Consider the following 21,462-nt stretch of genomic DNA (forward strand, 5'->3'; position numbering starts at 1 on the left):
AGTTTTATGAACAGTTACCTTGAGCATGTAGTTTTTTAATCTTTTATACATGGTATGGTACCCTGTGGGAATTTGCCATTTTGGCTTGATAAATATGACCCTTTCGGGTCCTAAGTGCCATTTTGGCTTTATCTCAACCCTTTCGGTTCTATGCCATTTCGGCTTCAACTCAACCCTATCGCTCTATGCCATTTCGCCTCATCACAACCCTATCGGTTCTATGGAATTTCGGCCTCATCACAACCCTATCGGGTCTATGCCATTTCGGCCTTTTCTCAACCCTATCAGGTCTATGCCATTTCGGCCTCATCACAAACCTATCGAGTCTATGCCATTTCGGCCTCATCACAACCCTATGAGGTCTATGCCATTTCAGCCTCATCACAACCCTATCAGGTCTATGCCGTTTCGACTTATTAATATTCCTCCTCTTTCAAATGGAAAGAAATGCCATTAAGACAATCTTCTTCCATAGATTTTAAAGTCTGCAGAGTTTTCAACATATTCATAAGTAAAGTCTACTGTTGCAACATTGCTTGCATTGGTTCATTTGCAGACATGATTTGGTCCGCAGATTTGGACATACTTTGGTCCTCATGAATGGGTATAGTTTGACCCGAAATATTGGGCATACTATGGCCCACAAGCTTTGTTGAACAGGATATTCCTCTAATGTTTCATCCATAACCACAAGCTTTGTTGAATAGGATTAGATGTTTCATCCATAACTAAATCTTCATCACACTGGCACTGCATGCAATAAACACTCCTTGAAAATCAAAGTCTAATCACAGTATAAAATAATCCAAAAATGTTTTAATAACAAAATCACAATTAAGGTCTGATTAATCAATGTATCCATTCTCCAAATTAGATATAATAATTCCTATTTTTATATTACACGTAGTCCCTAAATTAAATCATCTACTTTAAAAACTCTAAGCAGCAAATTCTCGTCTTATCTGCTTGATAGCAACATCTGTACTGATTGATAACGCATCTGAACTCACGTGACTTTCTCAGTATACATGTGTGATTGAAGTGGAATACGATATGAACCAAAATCAAGTTGAAATTAGAGCTACCGCCTTGGAACGGTCAGTAACCTACCTAAAGGAAACAAGGGCATGGAAACCTAGTCTGACTTTTTTTATCTTGGTTGCGTCTTATATTCTTTTAGGCTGTTATTTACTTAGTCATTTTAAGTCATTTCGTCATTTCATTCATGGAATTTAAATAAAACATTGTATATTATTCTTGGTCAAAAACAAAACTATCAATGATATTCTGATTCTTTGGTTATATTTATAAGCAATCTATCACTATACTACTATATATTACAGTTGCTTTTTGCGTCTTTTTTCTAAATATGTTTTATGTAGACCAATAACATACAACAGGCATTAACATGTAAAAATACTTCCCATGAATATACATATCGTTTATGCATTTAGTAATTAATATTTCAACATAACGGCGATGCTGAAAGTGGGACAACAAGAACATTATAAATTAGCTTTCATGACATTCTCACGTAAAATTATTTGAAAAAAAAATAAATAAAAATAAAACAACCAGAACAATACAAACATGAAAGAAAATAGGAAACAATACCATTTAGTTTGCCTATTGTTTTACCATTCCAGTCATTGAAACTATCAATGGAAAGTAAAATCCTATGTAAGATAAATTGTTAAATGCACACAGCGATTAATAAAGCACTGTTACATTAACAGTCTTTTGCCCTTCGTTAGGTGTATATTTATACAAAATATTACGTAAAGTGAAATAAATATAGATAAATTTTACCTTGCACGTTCACCAACAGTGTCCGGGGTAATATAAAAAATATATAAGTATAAATACACATTTTACAAGTTTAGTAAATACTGAAAATCTTCTAGATGATGCCTCATTTAAACTTAGCCGTTGAAATATTATATGCTTTTAATATTTTATAACCACTTAGCACTGAAGATCGTACTGACGTATGGTTCATTTCTTGTGTCGATAGTCTTTCTTTCTTCTTTATTGATCATCATGTTGAAAATCAATATATTGTGTACTGAATCGTCAATCGTTTCGAATAGTAACAATTTAGAGCAAGTTAGTTGTCTGCGAAGAATTCTTTTAACCCATTGTTTATAAGCAGAGCCTGTTTTTCCACTTTCATGAAGTTATTCCGTTTAATACTATTCCATAAAGTATTTGTATAAACCAGCTAATTCATTACACTATTTTATAGAACTGATCTGAAAGGTCATTGGCATTTTTCACCAGCAGAATATTTTATATAGCTTCGAGCATCTATCGCCTTTACCAAAATATTGTATCTTATGTATTTTCAAATTGCACCCTTTTCTCAAAACTCCATATTATATTTTTAGTAATCCGATCAGAATCAGAAAATAAATGATTAAATACATTAGACATCTACAATTTTAGCATTTATGTTTTTATATCTCCCTTTAGCTTCATCACTTTTTTCTCTCCTACTTTAATAATGAAACATTGCTTTTCCCCTTCTGTTACGTGAGTAGTGTGATATATAATAAACTGGCTGTTTATATCAGGTTTCAGTTTACTGTCATGTTTTTTTTTTTATATTTCAACTTCTTTTAATTTAATAACTTGTAATATGACTAATACATTTTTGAAACTGTTCTTGTTTTCAGGTTCACTTCTTTTATTTCAGTTTTTACAGCATCAACACTTGTATCTCCTGCTTTAGCAAATTCGAATTCCGAGTTCTCTAAATCTCTTTATTGAAATATAATTGCCGGTTTATGTTGTATGGCGTTAATCAGATCTTTGATACTGAGGTGGTTATAACTATCATCTAATTGCGCATTGTTGTACAAGGATGTATTTTAAGAGAAGGGAATCAATGTCGTATCGCAGCGTGTTTCGTCTTTTGTCTAGATATATGCGACAATATGTTGTTTAAACGGAGTCTGTCTGTTCTGTCTTATCATCTTCTGAAGTAACAGCATATTCCTCATCTTACAGTGTCGGTTCGTCTGCCTTTGCTCTTATGCAGGTTGTTTCATTAATTAGATGTAGTAAAGTGGCACGCACACACAGACATTCAAAATAACGTCACTATATAACTGTTTCAGTACTTTTTTTTACCGTAAGGTCTTTAATACCTGTGAATAGATACATTTCTGTACAACAAATATTCCAATTCCAAAAATGAGAATTAATCAAACATATAGATGTATAGGCTGAAGAATATTTTGCCAACGGATCTTCAGGAATGTTTATATATAGAGGTCGACGTGAAATATCTTCAAAGTCTATTCAAAAGTACAATTTTAAATATAAACATTGCACTATATTATGAATTTATTGAAGAAAGTTAAAAATGAATTGACACTGAATGTAGCCTTACTTATGGGAGGTACACATTAACTATTTAAATAAAATGCCTATGAAAAATGCGTTCATTTCAAATTTTACTTTGCACTAAATCTTACATTAGGCTAAATTTCAAATATGTGAACCTGTTACCTCGAAAAGACTTATGACACCAGAACTGTAAGAGCAACTATATGTGGGAACATAACATATGCTGCGACCAAAGAACTGGCTGCTGAGCCTGTAAGAGAGAAAGTAAAAGGAAGTCTTATTTTATGATAAGAAAAATAATTCAATAATGGTAGGCGTACAACTATTGATTAGACATTTTAGGATCACTGTTGTTGCCCAAAAAGGAATAGATAGCTTTAGCTATTGTTGTAAATTATTCAGAGCTAACAACGGCAGTAGATAAAATGGCATATTTTTTTTATATCTAAGGCTGTTTTAAACTCGCAATATGTACTGTTCTCGGACATAAACGAAAAACATTTCTCGCAAATAATATCTTATCAACAATTGTACTTTACTAAAAGGTTAAAACAGTCCTCAAAAACAGTATGCTTAAGCAAAACGAATAGACTAATAATTCATTTTCAAATTTCAGTTAACGCGAAGCTCATAATCCAGGATTGTCTACATCTGAAAGAAATATACAACAATTAAATATTTAGTTGAAAGTTGGATATTGGATGTATAAAGCATTTTTACAATATCTTTACACTTTCGGTACTTACTATTACGTTACTGTTTAAAATTCCAAGTTTGGACAGGTGCGCTTTAAAAATCGATTTATTTTGCATTCATAATTATATTGCGAGCAGAAGTATATAAAACATCACGTGGATATTCATTTTTTTTCCACTAAAAATCATTAACAAATTCTTTAAGGCACAATTGACACTACAGGGTATACAAAATACCTACCAGATCTGATCTGAATTCTGAAATCTTAAAGAACAAATTATTATGTGACTATCAAAGCCTAAACGTAAATCTTTAAATGTTAGATATAGACTCTTTCATTGGTCTACAGAAGCTAAAGCATATTAATGAATGTTTGCGAAACGATAAAATATTTCTGTGCATATAAGATGTTCCGGCTGAAATCGAATCCCAATCAGAAATACATTTTCAGCTGCTGCAGTAGTTTAATGAGAAACTGGTGTAGGAGAGATTTCTATAGCCTGTGACCAGTGTACGCAAAGCTCTGGATTCAGTTTAAAGGTCCATATTTTTTTTTTTATTTTTATCTTAAAAACAAATGAAACAGCTTTCCAAATAGATGTTATGCGTACTTGCGTGGTTAGAAAAGCACTTTAAGAAAAAGAAATATTGCACATAAACTGTTATAGCAAGAGCCATAAAGAGAGGTAAAAAAACAATAATATATTCAGCAGTATTGAAACTTTTGACAAATGTTAAAGAAAGTAATTATCAAAAGAAGGCTATAACAATTATCAATTAATGTATTTCATGTTTATAACGGAAAATGACTGTTTAATCTGATTGATATCTAAACGTACAAACGGACATATGTACGAGGAACATACTACCGTGTTCCATTTAGACAATCGTGACATTTTATTTAATACTAAACCGCGATGCACGATGGTACGATGACGAAAACGCGATGGCGCGATGGCACGATGATGGAACAACGATGGTACGATGGTGTAAACGCGATGGCATGATGATGAAATCGCGATGGAGCGATGGTACGATGGTGAAATGTCGATGTAATATCGCGTTTTCATCATCTTACAATCGCGTTTTCACCATCGCACCATCGCGTCATCGCGTTTTCATCATCCCATCGTGCCATCGCGTTTTCACCATCGTACCATCGCGTTTTCACCATCGTGCCATTGCGTTATCATCATCGTACCATCGTGGTTTCACCATCGTACCATCGCGTTTTCATCATCGTGCCATCGCGTAATCATCATCGTACCATCGTGGTTTCACCATCGTGCCATCGCGTTTTCACCATCGCACCATCGCGTTTTCACCATCGTACCATCGCCTTCCGGTTAGAAATGCGTAGACCAATACACTTGTATTTTTGTCAACAATAGATGAATGTATCTCAATGTATTTTGTGAAAAGAAATTTATCATTTAGATTCTGCTGTTTTGCAAAATGTTTTACAAAATGTTCAGTGCTTAGTTCATTGAAACTGTAAAATCTTCAAGGCCTTTGTATTTTATGTATGCATGAAAGTAAATAAAAAGCTGGGTGTAATAGTCACATGGTATTATTCAAACTCAGCTTATTCTTGTTAGGATGTAGAAGGTACATAATACAATGTGAAAATGAGATTGTATTAAGCCTGGATTTTACTAACACATATACTGTACCACTGCGCATGACCACCGGAAGGCGATGGTACGATGGTGAAAACGCGATGGTACGATGGTGATAACGCGATGGTACGATGGTGAAAATGCGATGGTACGATGATGAAAACGCGATGACACGATGGTGAAAACGCGATGGTACGATGGTGAAAACGCGATGGTACGATGATGAAAACGCGATATTACATCGACATTTCACCATCGTACCATCGCACCATCGCGATTTCATCATCGTTCCATCGCGTTTTCACCGTCGTACCATCGTTGTTTCATCATCGTGCCATCGCGCTTTCGTCATCGTACCATCGTGCATCGCGGTTTAGTATTAAATAAAATGTCACGATTGTCCAAACGGAACACTGTAACATACTGTACAAGTACATAGTTAAATGTTGAGAAATGGGACTTTCAGTTTTATGTAGTCAGTTCAAATTCCACTTACTCAGTAATATGTAAAAACATTCATGTGAAACCTTCAGGTTTCATGTTAACTATCAAATTATGAAATTATGTATGAACTCAGACTGTATTTAAATTTCACTACATGAATAAACCATGACACAGTAAATGTTAGAGCTAAATTCCGTATTTTTTTAAAAAAATTTCATGTTTCACATTAAGGTTATCATAATGAGATAAGATGTGTTTTATTGTCAATAATAAATACAAGTATAACACTGTACTGCAACTGATCTTTTACTTTATTAACACATATTGTTATTAAATGTAATTGTTTTACGGACTAGTTTACGCAAAAAACAATAGATACAGGTTTTTTCTAAACTGCATTTGGACGGTCTTTATATGGACAGTCTTAAAATTTTCTGTAGTCCCTTTAGTTTAAACATATTTATTTCGAAAATAACATCAAATTAAACTTTTACAGGTATACATAAATAACACAAATACGAAAGGGATTAGAACGAAAGAAAACTTATATAGTTCCTCTCCCTTATCAACTCTGTATCACGAATATCTACCTCTTGCAAAACAATCCCGCAATCCATGTAAAAAGTAGAACGTTCTCCGAAAATGTTGAATTGAGTAACTGTATGTAACAACAAGTTAAGAAATGTTATTGTTTAAATGCACTGATATCAACCATTACATACCTTTGATGGTACATGTTGCACGAGTTCTATTCCAATCAGCTTCAAAGCATGTGACAGTCTTATTTCCCGCAAAGATGTAACAGGCATGACTGTTTGGCAGTTTTCCCAAAAGTTGTTTCTAGTGCCGTAAATTGTCCGTGTGTGATGTTCCTCATTCCGCAGTCTGAAACCAAGTCAAACGCATCAATTAATGAACGCTTGACTACGCTTAAGACATCTGGTGAACTCTGTGCAATTAAAGTTGATGAAGACTTTTTAATTCAATTAAATACATATGAAACCTTAAAGTAAGTCGTACATATCGGGCTACATAATGGCTTCACACTAAAACTGGAATTTACTTTGAATATACTAAATAATTCTCTGTGAGTTTTTAACATCTACTTTAATTGCTGAACCATACTGAACTATTTTCTATTTTTAAGTCTTAAATAGAAAATTCGAACAATTCAACGAATAGCTACTATATGTAGTATAAACAGTTATGAACATGCAAGTGACACTAAATTTTGACGAACATTTAATATAATCATACCTAATAAATATTATATATAATTTCTAAAATTTGTGGCGTTCCTTAATATATTTTCATACTGAACATCATGATTAAAAATATTGACTATTAAGCGGAAGCATACTTTGAATTTAGAAGAAAGTGGGTGGGGTACGATGAAATTACCTGCAAAAAAGTACAAAGTTTTGGTACATGAAATGGATACTGTTTCAACTGTTATAAGTACACAAAGGATTGCTCACTAAAATAAAAATGAGAAAAACTGAAACAAGAAAGTTATTGTTGAATTACATACGACTTATTGTGTACAGTCAAAGTCAACAATTAATTATTTTTTTTTTGTGCGAAAATAATAGTGCTTTACTTTGTCCAAACATTTATCAATATCCTACAGATTCTAATTTAAAGAAAAAAAAAGTGAAATAAGTTCACTGTCTTTCTTTTCATTTTGCACATGTAAGCTAAAACACATTATTTAGTTTGTTTACAAAGTAGTGCATAAGAAAAGATATGGTGGTCAAGGAATGCCACATTCCAAAACTAAAAGAGTATATTCCCTTTAATACATTAAGCATTTATCGTTACCGAAGTCGAGTGGCTTACAATAAGGGCCTAGAAAATGGTTCCATTATTAATTTTTAACTTGGTATTCATGAACTACAATGCACATATCAAAACACATTCAACACACTTTTGAAAATGTTTTGTATTAAAAATCCCTATAATAAGGTATGAAATTTGGTTGAGAGGTCCAGTCAATGTGTATATGTGCAAAAGTAACATTCTAATCTTATTCACAAAACTTACTAATACACAGCAGGAATGTCAATGATCAAAACTGGACGAATATACAGTTATCCTCACTTTAATGTCATTTATAATTTGTCCTTGAATTCTCCACCATACTTTTCATAACTCTGTTTGCACGAGTTGCACGAGACTGCTGTCATTCACGTAAAAACGGGGCCAGACAAGTTGTAAATGCAATATCATCTAAACGTAATTAATGGATTATGCAGTTCAAGAAAAACTTTATCTCATAACGTAATGAACAAGTATAATGTATAATGTTGTAACAACAACTATACTTACACTGATCTAAGTACTAATAAGAATTGATAATGTGGCAGTTGAGTCCAATAAGTCCAGGGGTGTTCAATGATAATCCGGCATAGATCCATTGTAAAACAAATATTGGATTTACCTGTATCGGAAAATAAACGGTGTCGATTGTATTTAGGTCAACTGCCACATTATCGAAGTTTATTTAGTAGCAGTCGGTTTATAAGTGACTTTATTGATTCATTTTGTGTTTTGTTATTGTTGTCAAAAAGTATAACGGAAGTGCCTCGCAACTGAAGCGGAAACCAGTTTGATGCGCAAAGTAGTCCACTGTAAGTAATATTTGTTGATAAATGTCCATAGAAATTAATGATTTTCTGATACATTTGTATTAAAGACGAATATCTGAATAGGATTGATAACAAAATAAAAATCGTGAAATATGTTAGACAAAATTGTTAAAAATAAAAGCACTATCGATAAAATAATTAAGAATAATAGCAATGTTGATAAAAACAACATGGTCAAAACTGATTTCGAACCCATTTTAACGTGCATATCAAACAGAGATCACCGTGACATTTCTGAATTATATATTTTATTTTTGAGATGATATAGGTATTTACATGATACAAAAATTGCGTTAGATAAAAGAAAAACCGCTCCTCATCTAGGATACTCCTGACTTAAATAACGAAGCCGCTGAAATATTATATACCTTTAAGTAGTTTTCACTGAAGACCATCATACTGAGGTAATTTTGTCTTCCTTACTGTGCGCTATTTTTTTTTTATTTTGATCGCCTTTTTTGTAATATTGTAAAATCATTCCATATGAATCCTGCCATTTCGAATATTTACAATACAGTAAAATATATTTTGAGGGGGGGGGGGGGGGGGGGGGGGGGGGGCGGGGTGTCGAGGGAGCGTGGAGAGGTATGGGGTTTGACTTTCCTTTTATCTACGGTTTGATTAAGCTATATATGATGCAGTAATTTCCAAAATAATTCTGTATATTCTTACGGAAAATGTGCCTCATTCTGAACATTTAAAAAAAAAAAAGATAATATATTTGTAACAGTAGCAACTGTCGAACATGTCGTTGATATTTTATAGACTATAAGTTAGAATCTTTCATTTGTTGAAGTTATGGATGGAAATATTTGTCTCGAGAGGGTAACTGTTTGTCGGTAACGAGGCCGTGTTACCGAGCGTCGTTACCGGGAAACAGTTACCCGAGAACTAGATATTTCAATCCGTATCTTCAGCTAGTGACAGCTTCTTTCTCTTGTATCAGTACTTTTGGATTCTGTACCAGTACAAACCAGTTCTTCGCAAGTAACTACCAACTTTACCAACTTTACCACATGAATAACAGATTCAGAGATGAATAATGAATCTAATTTCAGAAAAGTGTCTTTCATCAAATTGTTACGGAGAACATACGACCCGCTCAGGAATCAAACTTACGACCCCGGACATCGACGCTGTCCCTACTGAGCTAAGCGGGCGTTTTTTTCACTTTTACTTTTCATAAAGCACCTTCAGAAACTTAGAATGCAGGTGAACAAAATGACAGTAAACTCAGTTGGATTGAATCACTATTTGATTTTAGTCTGCATTTCCTTGCATCAGACGTCAACGTTGGTTACGTAACTGTTTTTATAACACAAGGTTTGAAATGAATGAAATGTCATAGGAGTGATCAGTACCTAGCCTAGCTGTGCCTATTACATGGACTTTACCTGTAAATATGTGTAATTATTTCAAGATTATGATTCCAAACATAAGTCATCGGCATTTTTGACATTGTTGACTGGTCATTTAACTAGTATATTCTCAATTGTAATGTCAGTGAAATGCTCTCACGATAATTCAGTCAGCAAGTTATAAAATTGCTTTCCCTTTCCTTTTACATTATATTATAAGGATTTTCAGAGCATTCGTACGATGCAATCATATACTGCTCAGGAATCAAACTCACGACCCCGGATGTCGGCGCTGTCCCTATTGAGTAAAAGGGGTGTTTTTTCACTTTTGAGTATATATTTAGCCAGCTTAATTTATTGAATTTGACATTCATACATTCTGTCGAGCTAGTTTGAATTTTGAGCCACTTACTATATAATAGATATAATATCGAAACAAGTATTTATTTTATTACAGAAGGAAAGTTCTTTTCATAAAGCACCTCCAGAAACTTAGAATGCAAGTGAACAAAATGACAGTAAACTCAGTTTGATCGAACCTCTATTTAACTTAGTCTGCATTTCCTTGCAGCAGACGTCAACGTTGGTTACGTCATCTGTTTTGATACCACAAGGTTTGAATGAAACGTCATAAGAGTGATCAGTACCTAGCGTAGCTGCGCCTATTACACGGGCTTTACCAGTAAATATGTGTAATTATTTCAGGATTATGATGCCAAACATAATATAAATCATCGACATTTTTGACATCGTTGACCGGTCATTTTACTAGTATATCCTCAATTTTAATGTCAGTGAAATGCTCTCACGATAATTCAGTCAGCAAGTTATAGAGTTGCTTTCTCTTTCCTTTTACATTATATAATAAGGATTTTCAGTGCATTCGTACGATGCAATTATATACTGTAGCTTGTAACAAGTTGAAATGAGAAGAGTTTTTATTGTCATAATAACTAAAAGCCGAAAAATATAAATTTAATATAAATATAAATATCAAAACACGTTTGCATGCAGATAATGATAAAAAGGTGCATTGTTTCGATGTTTAGTACTTAGCACACTGTTTTCCTATCTGTCTCAAGTGTGAATAGTTATCGTCCGTATGCAATTCTTTTATATGTTCTCCAGTTTTAACATGGTCATATTCCAAGTCTACGTCATCGTCTGCAGTTTGCCGATAAAAAGATTTCTCTTCTGTTTTGTCATTTGGCATTACCGAAGCATTGCAATATAGCGCGTCTGCACTACAACTTGTAACTCGCAAACCGGTTTGCATATTTCCCCTTGATATTAAATACGGACCGTTCACCTTCTTCAGACTAAGTTCAGAATCAAATTCTTTGAGGTGGCTGTAGTTTTTGTCTTTACGCTGTTTAACTAGTTTGGAAATGTGATCGTAGCTAGGAGGTTTGTTGTGGAGAGTAGCTGTTTTTGTCCCGCTTGAATAGTCTTTAATATGTTCGGTTTCTGTTTCGAGTTCATATACGACATCGAAATAGTCATATTCAACCCTACTACCTGAATTTCCTTCGAGTTCAACAGTATCATCATAAATAATGTCTTGTGAATGCGACACACGTCTGCGCCTGCAAACAAAGTGTGAATAAGCATATTTATGAATCAGAAATTTTGCAATTTAAACATGTAATAAACTACAGACCACCAGGTAAACACTTTCGAGACTTTCAATTTGTTAAATCCCAAGATATTATTCAGGAAACCCTGCCAATTCATATACAGTAATAAGAAAAGTATTTTTGCATAAAAAGTACTTTTAACAATGGATCCGGGAATGTATTAACAGGAGCAAAAATCGTGCATTAATAACGATTGTATCATAGCTCGGTGTTTTTTCTTAACAAATTTGGTGCAGGTAAATCGTGTACAATGAGTGTAGGGTGCGGTAACTAAACTTGTGCAGGTATTTAATACAAGCACGCTAGTTACTGCACTGTTGGATAGGAAAGTATGCCAGCGTGTCTGGAACAGTATATTTATTGATTTTCTGCTCTTGCATTGGTTTATTTCACCTGGGCTTTACACATTTGTAAAGCAAGGATTTTAAGTACTCATATTGCAATGTGGAACGCCTACTGAACTACCATATACGGATGGCTATGATACAAAACAGAAAGAACATTAAAACTCTCAGGTAAACGATTTATACTCGGGGGCTACGCCCCCTCGTACAAATCGTTTACCCTCGAGTTTCAATGCTCTTTCTATTACAAATTATGCGCTGTTATTACATAACGGTTGTGTCAGGGCCGAATATTCATTCTTGCGTCGCAGATGGATAGAACATGGGCGGCTCGCTTACTTCCCCTCTTTTCGAATTGGCCGTTAGGAAAAGTTCGTCGATTACCATGAACATATTGAATCGAATGTAACTTGTGATATTTTTTACTTGTATGAAATATATTGACGATTTTGGGAAGTATCAAACTGTATAACTTTTTGATCAATATCTCTTGGAAACAGATCAACACGTTCGTGCTCAAATATAAAATATATCACTTGATATATTGCTATTGATTACCGATTTTTTTGAAGCGATATGCATCATGTTTGTTATAACGAGAAATAAAATCATTTGAAAACATTGAATACATGCCTTTGGTAGTGTTGTTGATATAAACGACCTGGTTATGGATATCTAAGATCAACGAACTGTTAATTGAAATTGTAACGGAATCATAAAGTCATCGCATATGAAAACAAAACAATTTTTCATGTCGTTTTCTAAAATAATGCAGGAATAGTGACAATACAGTCAAGTGTTGTGTATGTGTGTGTGTTAACGTCAGCAGACGCCCTTTGAAAATGTTAGTGACATCGGCCTTCGGTCTCGGCCACCAAGAATCTGTTCAGCTTCAGCAGACGTTAATACACAAAAGGCAAAGTGCAGTATCCTTATCTTAACATATTTGTTTATTTGTTTTCAAGCATTATGTTTCAAGGTACGAAGACATTTCTGGTAGTAGTTAAAGTTTGTAAAACAGCGGAATAGTTCAAATGTCAGAGCAAATTAACGAAATCTTTATGTACATGTCTTATAGTAGTACCTGGTCTTCGAAGCTCGACCGAGTAGTATTAATGATGTACTCGGCGACTTCAAAGAATTAGTTTATTTTCAATGTTACATTTTGTTTTGATACCCTTTACATTTCCAATGTATGTCTTTCAAAGACGGTTACATCATGCCCCAGAATATTCATGTATAATGTGAAGTAGTCTACCTACAGTCTTAACCCTTTCCCTCTAAATTTCGGTATTGAGTTTTTCTATCTTTCAATTTGGACAGTCACATTAACTTTAAAGGGGTGCTTATCAAAATGATACTGACTGAATGGCGGACAGTGCAGGTTATGATCAGCCTGCACATCCGTGCAGGCTGATCATGATCTGCACTAGTCGCAATCGCAGAATCAAGCGTGTCCAGCATAAGGGTTAGAACAGATATTTTTATCAGAAACTGCGATATAAGTCTTCTTATTTTTCAAAACTATAATTTATTTATTACTATGAAGACAGCAAAAGCATCATGATTACTGATTCTAATGCACAGGGACATTACAGTTTCCATAGTTATTCGAATGTAAAATTTAAAAACATTTTACTCTGCAAGACATTTTGCAGTCGGTGAAATTCGAATTCAATATTGAAACACACAGATACACCTTTGTTTGTTTAAGAGATTTTTTAAAATGAGAAGCATTTACCTCCAACATATAATTATCATAACAACACAGACTGCAATGACTACAACTGAGACCGGAACTGAGATGAAAACAGCGGTGTGAACAAAGTCTGTACTTGCTGAAAATATCAAATTTGACTCATTATTTCTACTTAATCATAGTAAGTAAGGTTTTTAATGATTTATATTTTGAAACAAATTAACTTTAACTGTAAAAACGGTTAATGGGCAGGATGAAAAGTGTTGCCCGATTGATGAATAGGATTATGAGTGTTGCCCAGTTAGTGAGTAGGATGATAAGTGCAGTAGGATGACAGGTGTTGCCCGGTTGATGAATAGGATGATGAGTGTTGCCCGGTTAGTGAGTAGGATGATAAGTGTAATAGGATGACAGGTGTTGCCCGGTTGATGAATAGGATGATGAGTGTTGCCCGGTTAGTGAGTAGGATGATAAGTGTAGTAGGATAACAGGTGTTGCGCGGTTGATTAATAGGATGATGAGTGTTTCCCGGTTAGTGAGTAGGATGATAAAGGTAGTAGGATGACAAGTGTTGCCCGGTTGATTAATAGGATGATGAGTGTTTCCCGGTTAGTGAGTAGGATGATAAGTGTAGTGGGATGACTGGTGTTGCCCGGTTGATTCATAGGATGATGAGTGTTGCCCGGTTAGTGAGTAGGATGATAAGTGTAGTGGGATCACAGGTGTTGACCGGTTGATTCATAGGATGATGAGTGTTGCCCGGTTAGTGAGTAGGATGATAAGTGTAGTGGGATGACAGGTGTTGCCCAGTTGATGAGTAGGATGATCAGCATTGCCCGGTTAATGAGTAGGACAATAAATGTTGCCTAGATGATGAGAAGGATGATACGTGTTGCCCGGTTAATGAGAAGGGTGATGAGTGTTGCCCAGTTAATGAGTAAGATGATAAGTGTTGCCTGGTTGATAAGTAAGATAGTAAGTGTAGCCTGGTTGATGACTGGGATAGTAAGTGTTGCCCGTTAAATGAGTAGGATGGTAAGTGTTGCCCGGTTAATGAATATTATTGGTAGTACGATAAATATTGTGTAATAATCTAGAAAGCGTACCAAACCTTTTTAGGAATAGTTTTCTTTGATACAAGAAAAAATCTTGCAGATATACTCAATTGGATATAAAAGTACATGTACCTTACCAAAGTTATCAACAAAATGTATTACCTTTTGTCGTTGACGAAAGTGTTTCTGTTGCTAAAATTTGCGCCGAAGGCACTCCTACAAATACATTCATAACACATTAGTATAAACTTAACGGTCCTACATGTATGCATCCATTCCAATGTTGAAATCAATCATAAATAAAGTATTTCTTAGTGCATGCCATTCAATTACAAAGCAACATGGACCTGACGAAGTTAGTACACATTATGTTTCAGATTCTGTCATAAATAAGTTATATCAATAAATAACATTGCTGTAGTTTGCGCCACTGCATGTCATTCCTACAATTACATTTATTGCACAATATTATAAATAAAACGACCCTAAATATATGAATCCATTTCAATGATGAAATCAATCATTTATGAAATATTTCTTAGTGCATGCCATTCAATAACAAAACAACATGGACATAAGGAAGTTAGTATACAGTATGTCCCCTTATTGTCTGCCATACATAAATCATATCAATTAATAACATTGTCTATAATTCTGTATGATTTGTTTATATTTGAAACTGGAAAGACAATTCAGAAAAAGACAAATAAATCAGAAAACCGTTTTCAGTATTTCGAAACTGCATAGCAAACTTAAGAGACATGGTTTCCTTTGGAATCATAACAGCCTACACAGCGACCATGCATACACACATGTTCATCCAAAAGACTGCATGCTGCTTTGTTTGACAATGACGTAACTGAAGCATATTTCTGGCATATTAACTAAAGTAAAGCTGGATAAAATATAAAGTACTTTAATACTTGTATCATAAAGTGATAATCTAAAGCTTCCGCCGCCGCAAAACTCATTTCTGTTTCCTGGGCATTTGATGTTACATCCTGTTGTATTTTGACAGTTCTTACAGGTGTTCCCACAGTAACACTCGACACCAAACTGTAGTATATACATTGTAATATATATTATATCGACAATATGGTCAGACATTATAGCATGTATAGACAATAACAGAATGTCATCTATAGCATTACATGTACATGTTCTACCAACATCCTTAAACATGCGATAGTAATGAAATGTGTTGTTGATTTTGCATACGCACCATCTATTAGTAACTGCTTTTTGTTGTTGTTTTTTTAATTCATTTTGATAATGTTGGATTGCGATTTGAATATGCACAAACCTTTTGCACTGGTAAAATGGAATAATAATTGCATGTGACTTGAAATAGAATAACACTGCGTACAGTTGCTTCTTAATGTTTACAGTATCAGTGTAAATTGTGCATCGTGAATGTCTTTATTTTTTTTTTATTAAATTTACTTGTCTTAGCTCGTTCTCAATAATGCTTTTAATGTTTTGAAACCAGTGCAAATTTGAAAGATGAATTGTCCTTTTATCCAATTAAATGATGATTTATCGCTTGCCAGTATAACCAATGCTTATAAATGTACATTTAATTGTTCGAAAGAAGAAAATACAGTTAGGCGTCATGAAGAATAGAAGAAGCAATGCACCTCCGTTCCAGCATATCTAAATCCCTCTGTCAAACATCGATGCATACATTCATCTCCGCAGTTTGAATCAGATCTATTCAACTTGTGTTCTAAAACACGGTCCAAACTGTCCAAGACACATCCAAGGAAACCTTCAGGAACATGAAGTTCTATACAAAAGACAAATCAATAAGGGTTTAAACGAGTTATTGGATTTTTTTCTGATTTACTCCTGGATTTCAAAATACCTTTATACTAATATTTAACGAACTATAAATGTAAATACTGCCGCCCGATAAAAAACTGTTTATTTGATAACATGTATTGAACATGGAATTATTGCACAGGTAAACTCAGTACCGGCCACACTGGTAGAGTGGTTGGTAAGGTCCCTGTAAAAGCTTTCAAATAAGTTGTGAGCTTAATTTACGTAACAACTGTTTATTAGGCATTATCTCATATTCCAATCCATAACCACATGTTAAGTGTCGTGTATTCGAAATGGGGCTGCCCGATGTATCGAGTAAGCAGAGTGGCTAAACCTCCCTGGTGGTGAAGGGGTAAGCTCCCAGAACTTTCTGAAAACACTGTTCTTTTCATGAGTTATTTGTCTTTCATTTTAAGTAGAGTTTTATCAATGTTTCTTCGTTATTATAGCTGATCATTTGAACGCTTATTCTGTATATGACGTTTCTTCAACCAGTTGTCCTTTTTAGCAAATAACATTCTTTTATAGTTTGTGTTGGAATATCTTATCATATTTTAATTTAATTTGAAAATAATACTTTTAACGAATAGATCTTACCTTGAAAGCTCCATGGTAAATAGAAAAGTAGAAAGATTAGCATAAACGATGTTTCCATGTTTTCTACTTGCTGACTTAATTATAGTTAACTGAGACGAAATATATGAGACATGGTTATTTTTGATTTGTCAAGTATTTGAACTTGGCTATGATCACGTTCACCTCGTAAATTGCTCAAAAAGGAAACGTTGGGATGAAATCAATTAGCCGTGATAGATGTTATCACACTTCGGACTGCTATTGATTCAGCTGTCTACGTGCGTGTTTATGATAGTCTCCAATATTTTGCTAAATCAGTGTAATTGATTTTTCAGTTTAGTTTTATCGTGAAAAGGTTAAAATAAAAATGTATTTAAGTAAATAATTATAATTAACTGAATAGACCGTTGCAGGGTTCTTATATTTAGTATATCTAACTGCTGTAAGTAATTGCTAAAATTAGATCACAGGTTTACATCTTACTTAACATATTATTATGGTTACCAGTATTTGCAGACACTTTGAAAGTATTTGGCAGAAATATAGTAAATCTATCAAAGTTATTTTGACTTTTATTTAGATAGTTAGTCACAACGTATATTAAAATTTAAGCAGTAAGTTTTCAACAACAATACATGTACTTCCATGTCGGAATAACTAGGTCATATTTTGTTAAACCTTTCAAGTTTTAGGTTTAACACTTCCTTTCAAATTGGAAAGATAAAATTTTAAGATTATATTTGAACTTTATCAGATGAGACGTGGGGTAGAAAATGTCATCATTTGTTTTGTTTAAATTGTTTCTAAAAGATATTGTGATAATACTTAGTTTGTAAAACACTTCTTTTATTGTGTTAGTACAGTAGTACAGGTAAACGGTAAAAAAAGTTTGCTTACATTAATAAACATACATCATACTTTATTCAATATCATAACAGAAATCCTGTGAAAAGTTAAATATGTTTAATGTGTTTCGAAGCATGTATTCTAAAAAAAGATTGTTAGGCCTTTAAGGTGCATAGAAGGATACACTTAAACTTTCTATGTTGCGAATATTAGTGTATTAGGCATAAGGCATAAGGCAAAGCAATAATGCGCATACGTTATTATCAAACTATTGATGGATGAGTAATTCCGTCATTTTCTCAAAAAAATGATAAGTATGTCGTACAAATGATTTAATACAGAAGTACAACTAGTAAGGTTGCAAATTTAAGTAGTATTTTGTTTTTTGATATTAATATATTCATGCTTTTTGTTCTTTTTTAGATCGTCAAAGCCGTCTTCTTCGGAGACAATAAAAGACATTTTGTTTTTGGGATCATGACCAGATCCTTTTTTGTCCACCGTGGCAACATTTTCTGTATTTCCTGTTTTCTTTATTACTTGTGAATGTTCATATTTTCTATCCGGTTTCCTTCTACCAGACGTACTTTCAACCTCTTTTTGTACGGCCGGATTGTCTGATTGGTCAATGTCCGACTTAAGTTCTTTGCTTGCACATTTACTTCCTTTCTTTACATTGCTGTGTTTGGAGCCACTTCTGCAATCAAAACTTTCACTATTTTGAGACTTGTGTTCACAACACTCCTCCGAATGTATGCTTATTGGTTTTGTATCTGTTTCTTCTTTACTCTTGCCAGCGTGTTCTTTGCTCGGTTTTGGTAAGTCTTTCTCACTTTTTCTTATTTTGTTTACTTTGCTGTAGTTATATTGTCGACTTCGGTTTACATCTCTCGTGGGACTCTGGTTTTCTGCTAACTTTAGATCTCTGCTTGCAGTTTCTTCTTTACTACTTCCATTCGAAGTCTCTTCCGGAGCTTTTCCAGTTTCCGGTACTCTATTACCTTCATACTGTTTATCAGTAATACTGGTTGTCTCTTCCATGAGTCGTAAAAACGGATTATGTCTTGGCACAACGCTACCTAACCGAGAATACGTTCTGTTGCTTTCAAACGTTTGATAACTTCTCCTATTTCTATTTACTGCATGGTCGTATTCTGTGTCACCATCGGTATCAGTGTTGTTCGTTATTACTTGAGTAGCGCTGCCGTGCTTTGTGTCTTTGTTGTATGCACTTTTGTCATACGTATGCTGAATATCACTGCACGTAGAGCGGTCAGCCGAAGGCAAAAAACGTGATTTTCCTTCAACATCCGAATACGCTTTATTAACGAATCCCTTTTCATTACCTTTTATGTGTTGAGAAACCTCATCTTCGTCTGTTGACATATCAATTTTTATGTCAATATCTATATAACCTGGATCTCGTCGTTGAAGTATCTTAGTTTCAGTTGTGGCAGCATCATTACTTCTTCTTTTTTGTGATATTGGCCTGTGTGTTTTATCGTCAGAAGAATTCCACTCTCTAGGAACGAAGCCAGTGTAGGCTCTGTTAACAACTGCAAATAATTGGTTTTCCAAACCGTCGTCGTTATCATGCTCCTGCAGTTTAACATGGTCGTTGTTTGCACCAATCGCCCGATAACATCTAGAAATAAATAAAAATTAATTAAAACGTGTATGTTTTTAATCACGATATACTGCAGTTTTGTTAGTAGAGGAAGTGGCGAAGGGTAATGTGTAAACTGATATTTCTAGATTGCTCGCCTTACTTGAGTATCTTTTGTTTCATTGTAACCATCATCCTATATCGTGGTGAAGATCAAAGGAAAATAAAACACTATTAGATGTATGTGTTTAGAGAACTTGCTTAAACAATTTGTTTACCTCTTTAGTAAAGCCAACTTGACAAATGTATAAGTCAACTGTCCCTTTTATGGACAATATAACTTTGGTGTAGTGTATTAGAAGGAAATGCAATTATCTTTCTGATTTACAAATGTACGATTCGAATTTCCATTCAAGTGTAAATTATAAATTACAAAGTAATCATACATTAACATGCAGTTTCAAAATAGAATGGACTTACCTGATTATTAGAAATATTAAAATCACTAGTTCTACCACGGCTAAGATTGATGCTGGCATTGCAATATATACTATAGTGTAATCAGGATCTGCAAGTAAACAAGTGACAATATAATGAAATAATTTCAAATACGTATAATGATAATTAGAGGATTGGTCATTATAGTAACAAGAACAAAATACGATGTTAGGGGACCATCATTTCAGTTGAATAACAGTCCGGTGGTATATAGTGCATTATTTCATGTAAAAAATAGTAAAATTTTAAAATTGCTATTGATGTCACGCTGTTGTCTTATAATCCTTAATAATTACCTTCAGGTGTTGTTGCATTTGGATATTCCGTTGAAGTAGATGTCGAATATGTCGTTGAATTAGCAGTTGAATAAGCCGTTGAATCAGCAATTGAATACGAGGTTGAATTAGCAGTTGAATAAGCCGTTGAATCAGCAGTTGAATACGAGGTTGTATTAGCAGTTGAATAAGAGGTAGAATTTGCAGTTGAGTAAGTCGTTGAGTTAGTCATTGTAGCAGGCACAGCTGTAATATCTGTTGCCCATTCCCTTGTTGTTGTGGTTGATACTATTCCTAAAACAGATTTATTTACAGAGTTATTCGCTTCATATAAGCGTTACAGTTCTTTGACCCGGCAACTAAGGATATTTGTAGATTAACAGCCAGGATAGTATTCGTATCAAAACCGTTTCAGTCAGATGATCTTACGACAGAGTAGATGCGTACAAACTATCTCGGTATATTAAAACAAATAACACAAGCCAGCTCAGTAGATATGGGATATTGGCATCCTTCAGAAAATGATAACACATTCGGCAAATCTCGGATGTCATTTCTATTCTCAGATTAACAAAACCATGTTGTCCAGTGTTATTTATTTACCATGCTGTCCCTTATGAAATCTTACAGATAATGGTTTATGTTGCAATGCATTACTAATTTGACGTATTACATTAAGTTGTTATATGGAAAAAATCATATGTAAACTTTCTTACCTTTTAAGTGAATTATTAAAATATAGCTCATTAAACTAAGTGAATAATCCATGACGAACGCTCTTGTTGAAATTTCCTTTTGAACAGTAGAAATGAGGAAGATTTTGATGTCTTTTTGTTCTGTTTTAAAGTTGTTTACACCAGCGTTCCTTTGTTTAGATGAATGTATTAGATCATATTACAAGGAAGAAATCCATAAGGTATACAAACATTCGTTTTGATAACTGATCTGAAACCAAAACTGATGTAATCAAAGTATAAATCACCTGT

General features: G+C 33.9%; 2 protein-coding genes and 1 long non-coding RNA gene across 3 annotated transcripts; all 3 read right to left on the minus strand.

Annotated features, from left to right (window-relative positions):
- Positions 1 to 1,382: 1,382 nt before the first annotated feature.
- Positions 1,383 to 6,989, minus strand: LOC128556367 (uncharacterized). The gene is made up of 3 exons (XR_008370606.1): positions 6,833 to 6,989; positions 3,514 to 3,601; positions 1,383 to 3,149 (listed from the first exon to the last, which is right to left on the minus strand). It is a non-coding gene; the product is annotated as an uncharacterized LOC128556367 (long non-coding RNA).
- Positions 6,990 to 11,079: 4,090 nt separating this feature from the next.
- LOC128556368 (uncharacterized) lies at positions 11,080 to 17,436 on the minus strand. The gene is made up of 6 exons (XM_053541256.1): positions 17,273 to 17,436; positions 16,489 to 16,637; positions 15,775 to 15,907; positions 15,014 to 15,067; positions 13,839 to 13,935; positions 11,080 to 11,702 (listed from the first exon to the last, which is right to left on the minus strand). The coding sequence occupies exons 1-6, from the start codon at positions 17,328 to 17,330 to the stop codon at positions 11,162 to 11,164; spliced, it is 1,032 nt and encodes a 343-aa protein (XP_053397231.1). The 5' UTR covers positions 17,331 to 17,436; the 3' UTR covers positions 11,080 to 11,161.
- Positions 17,437 to 18,197: 761 nt separating this feature from the next.
- Positions 18,198 to 21,406, minus strand: LOC123553399 (uncharacterized). The gene is made up of 4 exons (XM_053541255.1): positions 21,193 to 21,406; positions 20,498 to 20,770; positions 20,184 to 20,271; positions 18,198 to 19,742 (listed from the first exon to the last, which is right to left on the minus strand). The coding sequence occupies exons 1-4, from the start codon at positions 21,242 to 21,244 to the stop codon at positions 18,464 to 18,466; spliced, it is 1,692 nt and encodes a 563-aa protein (XP_053397230.1). The 5' UTR covers positions 21,245 to 21,406; the 3' UTR covers positions 18,198 to 18,463.
- Between the last annotated feature and the right edge of the window lie 56 nt (positions 21,407 to 21,462).

This window comes from Mercenaria mercenaria, chromosome 4 (assembly GCF_021730395.1).
Source record: "Mercenaria mercenaria strain notata chromosome 4, MADL_Memer_1, whole genome shotgun sequence".
Lineage (NCBI taxonomy): Eukaryota > Metazoa > Mollusca > Bivalvia > Venerida > Veneridae > Mercenaria > Mercenaria mercenaria.

Bases quoted from the DNA above. Each gene is read 5' to 3' on its own strand.
- LOC123553399 (XM_053541255.1), bottom strand. From the start codon at position 21,244: ATGGATTATTCACTTAGTTTAATGAGCTATATTTTAATAATTCACTTA. The intron at 20,272-20,497 runs GTAATTATTAAG...GTTTACTTGCAG, and splicing joins AAATGCAACAACACCTGAAG to ATCCTGATTACACTATAGTA. The intron at 19,743-20,183 runs GTAAGTCCATTC...ATTTATTTCTAG, and splicing joins TTAATATTTCTAATAATCAG to ATGTTATCGGGCGATTGGTG.
- LOC128556368 (XM_053541256.1), bottom strand. From the start codon at position 17,330: ATGGAAACATCGTTTATGCTAATCTTTCTACTTTTCTATTTACCATGG. The intron at 16,638-17,272 runs GTAAGATCTATT...TCTTTTGTATAG, and splicing joins TTTACCATGGAGCTTTCAAG to AACTTCATGTTCCTGAAGGT. The intron at 13,936-15,013 runs GTAATACATTTT...TGATATTTTCAG, and splicing joins ACTTTCGTCAACGACAAAAG to CAAGTACAGACTTTGTTCAC.